The 11,467-nt window shown below is 34.0% G+C and overlaps 1 protein-coding gene across 2 annotated transcripts in view; it reads left to right on the top strand.

Annotated features, from left to right (window-relative positions):
• The first annotated feature begins 484 nt into the window (after positions 1-484).
• The window catches only part of LOC126821564 (matrix metalloproteinase-16), a 61,061-nt gene continuing 50,078 nt past the window's right edge, over positions 485-11,467 (top strand). For both annotated transcript variants that reach the window (XM_050550029.2, XM_050550022.2), the window contains exon 1: positions 485-1,167. In XM_050550029.2, the coding sequence (XP_050405986.1) occupies positions 1,036-1,167 (132 nt within the window). In that variant the 5' untranslated portion in view covers positions 485-1,035. The remainder of the gene's footprint in view (positions 1,168-11,467) is intronic.

Here is an 11,467-nt window from a genome sequence, read left to right as displayed (position 1 = left end):
ATTATTTCTATATTAGGATACTTTCTGCCTACGAAATTTAAAATCAGAATAATTGAATTCAGAATCACTCGTATCAGATAGTATGTACATTTCCGGAGTTCGAATGTTGTCAGCATCTAAATATTTTTTATTTTACACACGTCTCCTCCCCGAGTCATTATTATGTGTCAGTGAGGATAGTTTTTACATCGTAGTTAAGCCTATATCTCAATCATACCATCCTTGAATATAACGCACGCATGGTTATTTATGTAGTGTGGATCTTCGAATAACTTTTATTGTTGTCAAGTGGATGACATCACGGGCACGCGTGACCTATTTTCTAGGGGATTTCCCTTTTAAAATAGTCACTCCTTATATGGATGGTATTTTCCCACAATTACACAACGACCCGCAGTTTTAAAATCAATTTCACTATGAAACATGATTTATAAAGCTTTATAATTAACTTAAGAATACATACAACTATTCGTGTTACGGCCATTCAACAGTCAACGACATAAGTACGCGGATTAGACGGCTATTGGTCTCTAGATCGACTTAACAGTACAAGCCGCGGAGTAAAAGGGTAGACACGTATTTCACTGTGAATTATAGTTGTTAGATATTCACTATATATACTTTACTTACTAAGATACATATAGGCAATTACATTTTAACGAGAGCGATACGAAAACGGAAAGCGTGGATTAAACCTCAAAAACAAACAATAGGTGCGTCGTCTGCTAACGGAACTGTATTGCGATAATTGAACGTTATGTATACAGTGGCATGGAACTGACTTTGGCGAAACTTAGTAATTATTGGAATTTCTCCGAGTGTGTGTATGGTTAGGGGAATTATGTCAGTTATTATTCTGAGTTCCTTTAAACCGACATCTTTGTAAGCATTGGTGAACGGTCGAGGTTGCGTCCTCAAGAGACACTGGCCTTGCTGCCCGATCGTTTGTGTGAATGCGCTGTAGTATTATTTATATATCAGTCCGAGTGATTTTTATTATAGTAGCGCACGTATATACATATATAAACTATATAGATGATGATGTGTATGGGACTCAGTACTACGATAAAGATGGTCTTATATTTAAGACTGTTATTGTTTATATTCCTATGGAAAGTAGCTGCCACCTCGACTACACCATCAACAGTAACCAATTCAGATAGTCTGGTAAGTTACTTACACAATTAGTTAATTATCACCGTCATTAAAGCATTGTGCCAAATGATCACTGATAACGAAGATAAATGCATTTATGCTGTGGTATTCGCTGGATGTGCTGCGTGATTCCATATCTCTTTTAAGATCTCTACAGTACCAATTCCTGATTGTAAAATCTTAACAGAAAAAAAAAAAATATCCAGAGCCATGTTTAATATTACATAACCTTTACATACTATATAGATTTATATGATGACATTTAAAATAAATAGTTAGCATCTAGTCCACATTAAATTCATTGCATTGCTACATATTTAGAACTGACATTTTCCCGTATAAATTTGTATGTATAAACTCCTCCTTATACTGAGCCATTGCATTTTGAAAAGTGTACAGTTTATTCACGTCTCTGAAGAATGAGCATTCGCTTAATAGAATGTAATGAATTATTTGACATTAACACACGGTTATTTGTATTTATTGGAGTTACGTGTACTGTACACGTTGAAGATTTTGTCCAAACTTCGGGGTTTCTGTCTATCTGTTTATCTTTAATACGTACTACTGTTCTACTCCGACATTGGCTTTTAAGCCATCCGGATAACCCCTACCTTCCAAGTAGGAAAGAGCTTAGAAATTCTTTAGGATTTTCTTCACCTACATGTCCACCATTTCACCCCACCTAATACATGAATCACTCGTAAACTGTAATTGCATCGGGAGGGCCGCTGTGTCGGCCGAGAAAGTTCCTTGGGATTTTCCAGCGTGCTTCCCCCTTGTCAGTGATAAAAGACGGTGGGTCTTTCAAGGACAGTGCCTGGTCATTCGGATGGTACGAAAACCCAGGGCCCCACGTGCATGTAAAAGAACACTTGGTAGTTTGAATTCGAAATAAGAGTAATAATAAATCGGAAATGTTCTAAAACTTGTAAGCATGCCTCCCCCGCGCATGACTCCTTGAGGAATGGATTAAACCTAGGTGCATAATACAACGGACCTATCAACAATATCTTTTATTTCAAAACGAACATGTATAAAGATCTTGAAATACCTCTTGTTTAAATGTGAAAGGAAGTTGATATTAAGATTTGGTTATATATTTAAGCTTAACTTTCTTATTCTAAAAAAAACTAACTTCCTTATGAATTTTTATTTTCAAAAATTAGGAAATCATTTTTAAAATTTAACATTCTACGCTGTCTTCTTTATATTGTTAGAGATTTTTTAAATTAGTTTTAGTATTTGTGGTGTTTATTTCGGATATGCGCAGATATGGTAACATGATGATTAAGGATATCTGACAGCTATAGCTGACCAATGAGGAAGTTTCCGCATTAAGGGATTGATATGGTATTAAACGTTAAAACCCTGGTTTATCCCTTATTGTAACATAGATCATTGTATACCGTGTAACAAAGTAGGGTTAGACACATGAAAGCATCGCCAGCACCAGTATGGACAGTCGGTTGTGAGAAGAAATCTTATATCTCAATACTTATCAAGGCTTATATTTTATATTGCTACATACATATCTTCATGGCTTCTGTAGTTTTAAGCCTCTATGATGATCGGCCATTTGGTAGTGGAAGCTAAAATTTACCCCTCACTCCTTTTTAATACTACAGTTCCTATGTGCAGCAAACTTTTTAATTTGAAATTAGTCATAAGCAGATTACCACTGCCATGATGAAATTCTCTTCTTGCTTTACAATATGGCTTAATGATTTTTCTCCGCTTCTGTCATGAAACTATTTGAAAGGGATTAAAGCTCTGAATTAAGTAACATCCTGTCTTTGACAACCGTTTACCGTTTACCAGTTCTGCATTCCGGGACGATATACACGATACTATCCGTGGTTCCTATATTTATTTGCAGATTATCTTGCTAAATACTAATTCAAACTGACAATATAAAAACTGTTGATGTAAAAATATATGGCACAGTATTAGTTCGTAACAGAGACAGACGGTGTTTTGGTTTTCATTTGGCAGTATGCTAACACCCACCCTTAACAAAACTTGCCAAAACGTTAATTCATATTAAGGAGAATTGTTGCTGTAAATAAGCGTGCAATGGCTGTGATATAAATCATACTATAATTAATGAATATTTATATGAATTATTACTGACATAAACATCTTTAACTATTTAACGTTTGATTTCCATTACTACACGTGGACGCAAACATCAATCATGATTTACGTTCAACTTCGTTTGGTGGAGATGAACTAGTGGCTATATATACATTAATGGTTGTCCTAGATTTTGCGTGGTTAAAAAAGGTTATATTTATTCACCTACTATTTGGTTTCTTTAAGGATGTATTATGTAAGAGCTCAATATACCTATTGCAGGTCTTTATTTTAGCTTCAACTATTATTTAGACATTTATGGCAAGCCAATAATCAATTATCTAGACCATCGGATGGACTAGATTTAAATAGACTGAAAAATTTAATAATTTAATTTAAAAATGGATAATCTATACTTAGACTCGATTGTCAACTACCGTTGTAACGATTATAAACAATCTACGCTAACACTGATAATTTCGCACAGAATAAAGAACTTTAAATGAAATTTTCAATATTTTTTATTTCATTACCTATTCTTGAACTATTATAGCAAGAACGTTCAGCTCTTTATCTAAATCTTACATAATGCATAGGAGGGGGGGGGGTCGAATGGTTAGCACGTGCGTGCTGTATCATAAAGCCTGTCATTGAGTCAACTGGCGTGGTTTCGAATCCCCGGTTGTACGTGACAAGGAGTAGGGTCGCCTGTCCAACCTCGTGGTTTTTCTCCGGGTCCTCCGGTTTCCTCCCACTACTAAAGACCACTACGCACAAGCGAATTATCGAAATAAAAAAAATATACCGTATGTTAGTCCCGAAATGACCTAGTTTGTCTCGAGTGGACGTTAAACCCCATTTCTCTCTCTCTCTCTCTCTCTCTCTCTCTCTCTCTCTCTACATAATGCATCTTTAAGAACGTTAGAAACCTACTAAGGGAATATTGTTCTGTGATTCTTCTCAAAAACTGATTTGCGGTCTGTTCAGTGTTTTGCTCTAGTTTCCGTCTTGCCTTTAGATGCTCGACCAAACATTCACTCATCAAGATTTGGCTGTAATGTTTCTTATTGTGACTGAACCTGATCTTTTGGGTTCATCTTAGCCTAGGGTTTCTAGTTGTCACTAATTGTGTACATGTAGTAATGGTCTATCTTTTGGGCGGAGACCGAGATACATCTCCAAGTCCCGAACTTTAATCAAACTGTATTTTTAAGGGTCCTTACCGAGAACTATCACCAATTATCAGCAACGAATCATTGTCACAAGATCGCTACAATACTAAACATAATAATGTTCTCATTCGTGCACTTGTTACATAATGAGCATGACGTTATATTTATTACAAATACAGTTCCAAGACGAACGTGTTCTGGAATAAAATGGCTGGTATTCATTAATTTCCCATTAGCTTTGTTGCTGTCTGTTCATTAACATTGTTCTAGTATTGTGGGTTCTGGTTATATTTGTGAAGCTGTATAAGTGCAATGCGAGGTTAACTTTAAATGTGCGACATTCAGGTTATAATTTCCTTTTATGATGAAGCGTTTTGCACTTTGTTAAGTAGATGAGGAATTTAGCATGTCTTTAGATAGCAAGAAGACTATTTCCTTTTTAATCCGTGAGTTGGCATCTAACTGGTGCATACTAATTAAAACAAACGTACAATATGAGAATTGTAAGGGACCTAGAAACGGGCACCCCCTAGAAACTGCCACAAATGGGTAGCAACGCATATAATAATGTAACATGAATGTATATAAACTGATTTACATTCAGTCGTTTCCGTTTTTACTCCAATTTCAAAACATTTATGTTCGGCGAAATACGCCAGAAGTCTCAATCGAATGGAAATCTCTAGCGTCTGGTTATTCGAGTCTGGACACCGATAGTATTTATTGCGCATGCTCTCCAAATAAGAATACGAGGTCACCGTTTGACATGACTTGTGGAATATGTCTAGTCTCGTTCTTCGAGTCCTTTGTTACAAATGGCGCTGAAACGCATTATGGTACACGAACGAATACGATTCGTGTACCAATTTTAAAACGTTTATTTTGTCTTGAATATTGGATATCAGAAGCTCATCTTTTCCCGGTAAGATCACATCAATGTTGATTTAAATTGACAAATAATTCGTGTTTTCGATGTGGAAGACTTTGGATCATATTTAGTTAGAGACTTAGCTACTTTAAAAAGATCAATCACCAATTAAAGTTAAATGTAGCAAAGGTTTAAACTTGTTTTCATAGGTCATAGGCAATAATCACCTGTTTATGGATTTAAAGTAGTTAAATCTCTAACTTAATATCATCCAAAGTCTTCGACATTGAAACCACGAATTATTTGTCATTTTAAATCAACACTGACGTTATGATCTTACTGGGAAAAATGGGCTTCTGATATCCCATATTTAAGATGAAATAAAAATTTTGCCATTGGTACACGAATCGTGTATCATAATGCTTTTCAGTGCCATTTGTAACAAGGAACTCGAAGAACGAGGCTAGACATATTCGACAAGTCATGCCATATTCCTATCTTCATTAGCACGGTTGGTGCAGAATAATAGGACGTTAAACCCTATTTCATTTCCTTTCAAATATATTATGGGTGGTTTCTTTAAACACACATTATGCAAGAGCTAAATCTGTCTATTGAAGGCCTTTCTTTAGGCCTTAACTGTTATATATATATATAGAGAGAGAAATTGGGTTTAACGTCCACTCGACACAAACTAGGTCATTTCGGGACTAACACATGGTTCAATTTTATTTCAATCATTGGCTTGCGACAGGACCACTATCAACTCTCGATGCCATATGAAGGGTATGGTTTTAAACAGATTTGAATCCGATCTGTGATTCAACGGCTGTTCATGATTAACCATATAAAATGAATAATCCAGATTTGGTTTATTATCGTAACAACAGTAACAATGACAATCGAAGTTCCACTGTTTTCGAAATTCGGTTTTTTCGACTCAGAGGGAAGTAATTTGACTAAAATGTTTAGCATATTATCTATTTGTTAACTATTACAGCGAAAACTGACAAGGCTTTATCTAATCGTCCATAATGCTGCTTTAAACACAAGAAATAGCTGACAGATATTTAAATATAAACAAGTAATAATTAGTGGTATCTATAGTGTTTTAGAATTTTAGTGTCCCGTGGGTTAATATTTCAAAATTTTAGCTTCTTTATAAATGAAACCGATTCAAGAAACTTTAATATATCTTGACTCAATACACAGAATTTTATAAACCAGGTTATATAAGTGGATTATTCTGATCACATCATGATTGCTGCTATATTTAGCAAAATGCGGTCCTTATAGACGATTGACTCACTAGAGGGCTATTAAGTCTTTCAAAGACGTTTCATCTTGCTGGTTCCTTTGATTATTTGGTTCTATGTTTAATATCTACTGTTTGATCAATAGGCACAAATGTGTTAATGATTTTATAAATTTATATAAGTCGGTGGGCAATTATAATGCAATTCATCTTTAGATTATGTCGTGATTCAGAAAGTCAAAATCTTAAATGTCAATATTATTTGATTTGGATTAAAATGTTTTATAAATATGCGGAAATCAAAGAAAAGAAAAAAAAGTTTTATGATCTGGTTTGTAGTATATACTTTTGCAAGCTGGCAGTTTCATATTTAATACTTATCTTGGTAACTTTAATGCACAAAAAACAAACAAAAATACAATGCCGGTTGCTTAAAATCGGCCTGTTAGCAAATACGTTATTACAATAGTTTTATAAGTGGTGACATATTCTCCATGACACATTAACAAAATATATTGCAATTTAATTTAGAAAATAGACGATTTAATATTAACCTCCACTTCCGTAATGTCACAGTTTTGCATATTTTCTTTTATTTAGATCTGCATGCAGGTGTTAATGCCAGTCACCGTACACGCAAGTGGTAAAACAATAAACAGGTCTATACTGGTCGTCAGACAGACCTATCTTGATGACAAAATGTCGATTCTTTTAAGCTGGCAGAAAACCAATTTAATGACCTTAGTCTCTGCGAGTAACTATAAGTCAATCTTTAAATGTCGAAAGTACCTTAGTGATTGATTTGTGTGTAACTCTAATAATCACAACTGGATCAGTTTCTATAAAAAGAACGCACTGGGAGTAATCCAGGGGTCAAATCTAACACCATGTTATTTATAGTAATGTGGAAAGAATTTGTAGATTTTATCCTAATAGGTTATTAATGTAATTGATCACTGCCAAACTTAGCGCCAGTCAGTACAAAAACAATTGAAAACAGATAAATGCACCAATGAAACGATTACTTACTTCTTTATACATAATGATGGCAAGTGTTTGTGGGGTTGTTTTATATTTTTGACAAAAAGGACCTTTATTTTCACGTGGGAACAAAGAGTCAACTTATTACGTACAATTTACGATATAAATCATTCGTTAACTGTTCTGGTTCATTCAAGACATGATAAGAATCTTGAGTATTTTAAGCACTCTTTAAACTTGTCTTTGCTACTCTATGATACAGTAAGAATATGTCTGGTGTATTAGACAGGGCATGCTATCTTTCTAAAATTCCTGATCCACTTGGGATATTTATTCACATGGGACGGATAAGGTAGGCTGGCATATAACTTGGAAACAAGCACAATATTTTCGCACGGCTAAGATAAAATCTTTCACTATGATAGCGATATATTCTTATCGATCGAACTAAAGTTAGATATTCCCAACAAATTGCACAAGACAACCTATTGTTTAGTAATATCAATATTTTTATTGGCATATAAAACACAGCCAAGTAATAAAAGTTGTCAATATTTTGAATTTCACATGCAGACTTAGGCTATTTATCGAAACAGAACTCTGAACTTATTGAATGGAGATGCATAACGGCGGATTTTTTTTTATCATAGCATTTACTCAATTTATTTTAAATTGCCACCGCCCAAACAGTCGCAGTCTCGCATAAAATAATAGTCTAAATAGTAAGTAATGAAAATGCTAGACGAAATGTGGAGTCCGTTAACTCGGGTCGTATTCGGTCACAGACTAAACCTACTCTAACTGGTTTCGCATGAAAAAGGTCTGTATGAATGAATGAAAACAAGACGAAATGTTGATCTTTTAAAAGTTATAAGTTAGGAAATGGATATCACACCAGCTAAGAGTTTAATTTCTGCCCGATGTATTATAAGCAAACAATACATGTGACTAAAACAACCATGTCTGTAGGTCTTGTGCTGTTGAAACAACCGCAATGTATTTACAAATATACGTACAAAACGGTCAGCTATAAGAACTTACCGAGGAGTGGTATAGATGTTCTGTGGAGAGTGGGTGAAGAACCTATCACTTGCAGAAAATTGGCCGATTGTATGAACGTAGTTTTCAGAAGTGGAATTAATTGCAGTTTGTTTGGCAATAGGTAGTGACACGTATAGTCCATGAAACAGAGTATTTGATATTCTTACTCTGCCCAGAACACTTCCTATAATTTTGTCAAAGATGAACTAGACATGCGTGTTTGCGTTTTATAATTTAAGTTTCGTTACTGAGGTATCAGTCGTTTTTTTAAACAGTTTCAATTGAATTCTTTTACATTTTATGAAAAAACTATTTTTTAGTTTATAAGTAAGAACACCTATAATTTGGAAAATTGTATCTTGTTTGTCTACATATTTACGACAACACTTTTATTTGTTGACAGATATTATGTACTCTCATCACTTAAGGTCAATGGGTCATGACATGTTGATAAACATGACAAGATGTTATGTTTTTGTGTTATTTGGTAGGATCAATAACCGTTTGCAATCGTCAATTAACAGCGAGTGCAGTGCACCACCACATGAATTAAGAGACTGTTTATGAATAATTATGTCGAGCTAATTAAATAAAGATTTCCGATGTTAAAAGTGTCTAATCATTGTGTCATTGTGGCTGAATCATACACATTTTATAAAGTACGTAAACTGAAAATGGTATTCCCATTTCTGCTTATAAACAAGTCACTCTTCTAAAGTAGGTTCTGCAGAACACCCCTTGATGTCACTTCTCTTTAACATGAGATGATTTATAAAAATATTTTCGTATATTGTTACTTGATATTATTTGACTCTACCGAAATCGTCTGATGAATTCTGCTTGATATTCATTTCAAATTATTCCAAATTATGTAATTCCACAATTACCTACGGATTAATATTGGCTACAAGTAACAACGCTTGCATATCAAATTGCGGTTTGATTTGTAATACGAGTCGTCTATTGAGAGCATCGAATAGTTTGATATAAGATAGAATTACATACACTGCGAAAATACCAATGTTAAAATGAAACTTAGACGGTTATTGGGTCATATTTTACGGTCATTGGGTCTTTCTTTACGCCAGCACACAGGAATAGTTTTATAAAAAAAAAACGTTGGTTTTAGAAACTTTGGGTTGCTAAAAGCACATACAGTGTTTCAAATGGTACAAATAACATTTGATTTTAAATCGCAAAATATCGAACATTATCTGAACGTGCAATGAATAGACCGTGGCAAACTAACCGTGGTTAATTGTTTCATTTCAAATCTCTAGACTATATCAAAAGGTTGTAAATTTATTTGCATATTGTTTAGATTGCGTGTGTATACAGAACATCGATGGTCAAATATTGGATTTGGATGCTTGGACTGTCGCAAAATATTAGACATAGTCCATGCGTTCAATATATATTTTCACTTTTGTTGTTTTACAGTGTTTCAGCAAATATAGAACATGTGTCACTTTAACATATCTGCAATATAGTCAAATCAATAAATTAAGCACAGTTTTGTGAAACAGTTTATTAAATATATTATTCTAACAGTTTTTACGAGTCTGTGTTATGAGTAATTTAATTTTAAACAGCTTGTGCACAACCGAAACAGTCACGCTGTTTTAGATATAAAAGTAGTAGACATTGCAATATAATCAAAATATTATAATACAGAAACTTAATCCTCAAAATCAAATCAAAGGTGGTATAAGGTGTGAATACATCATGCCTTGTACATGGCACCTCGCAACAGTCGGTGTGGTTTAAATACAAAAGTACAAAAAATGCAAAATCCTAAGTTAGAACTCATTAAAAGTTAGTTTTCTCCCGGATTCATAAATGAAAGGCCACCAGCAGACCACCAACAGAAAACTAGCCATTGACTGCGTATTCAGCACTGTGTCGTTTTTATTATTACAAATTTTAACTATTGCACGTGTGTGTTTACTGTTTTGGTATTCTCAATGACACCACAAAGAAGGAATCCACTTACATTTATCCCTATTCAAAGTTCAGATGACCTCCACTGCATTGGCACCATACTTTCCAAAGCCTAATCAAATGGTTGACTTTCCGTTGATTACTTTTACATTTGTAACGAAATCTCGTTTAATATCTGTTAATAATTAATTATTAGATTAACTCACTATTCTTCGATTTTTGTGGTTTCTTAATCAACTGTATTGACGTAAATCTGGACATATCTGTAATTAATCTGTATCTGTAGAATAATATCTAAAGGCATTGTACTTATATTATTCGCACAGCTCGTCACTAATATTAGTTATAAAATAAAAGCTATTATTTATAATATTAAAACAGATCGTGACTTCATTATTTGAATGTATAGAATATATTCCATGTTTGATTTATAATGTGGTCGATATAACAACATGTTGTCTGTTTTCTGTGGTGTATAAGTTCAAAGGGATCAATATAAATATTCTACATGAAGAGGCAATGTTATTTTATCAATGAGATGAAATTTCTCGTTTAAGGAGTTCGCATAGCTTAGACGTTTTTGTTATGTGTACTTTTGCATTTAATATCGGGGTCACGGTGGGTAAGTGGGTGAGACGCTGGCTCTCTAGTCTGGAGGCCGGGTGTTCGAGTTATCATACAAATCAACAAGTACTAGCTGATCGGGTAAATCGTATATTAATGCTACGATGATAACCAATAGACCATACCTTTAAATAAACGAACCTGTTGCGCTACAGTATGGCGCTACAGTAGTCAAATCAATTGTTTGAATCAGATCGACAGCAGTATATTTATTGTGCATTGATAACACATAAGGTTTTAATATTATTGGTAAAATGTGAAGAAAGCTAAACACTTTTTTAAAAAACCAATTTAAGATCTACGTCCCATATGTCTTTATATAAATCGCAAAATACTTCCGTCTTAAATTGACCT

This window comes from Patella vulgata, chromosome 1 (assembly GCF_932274485.2).
Source record: "Patella vulgata chromosome 1, xgPatVulg1.2, whole genome shotgun sequence".
NCBI lineage: Eukaryota > Metazoa > Mollusca > Gastropoda > Patellidae > Patella > Patella vulgata.
This window is presented reverse-complemented; position numbering and strand designations above follow the sequence as displayed.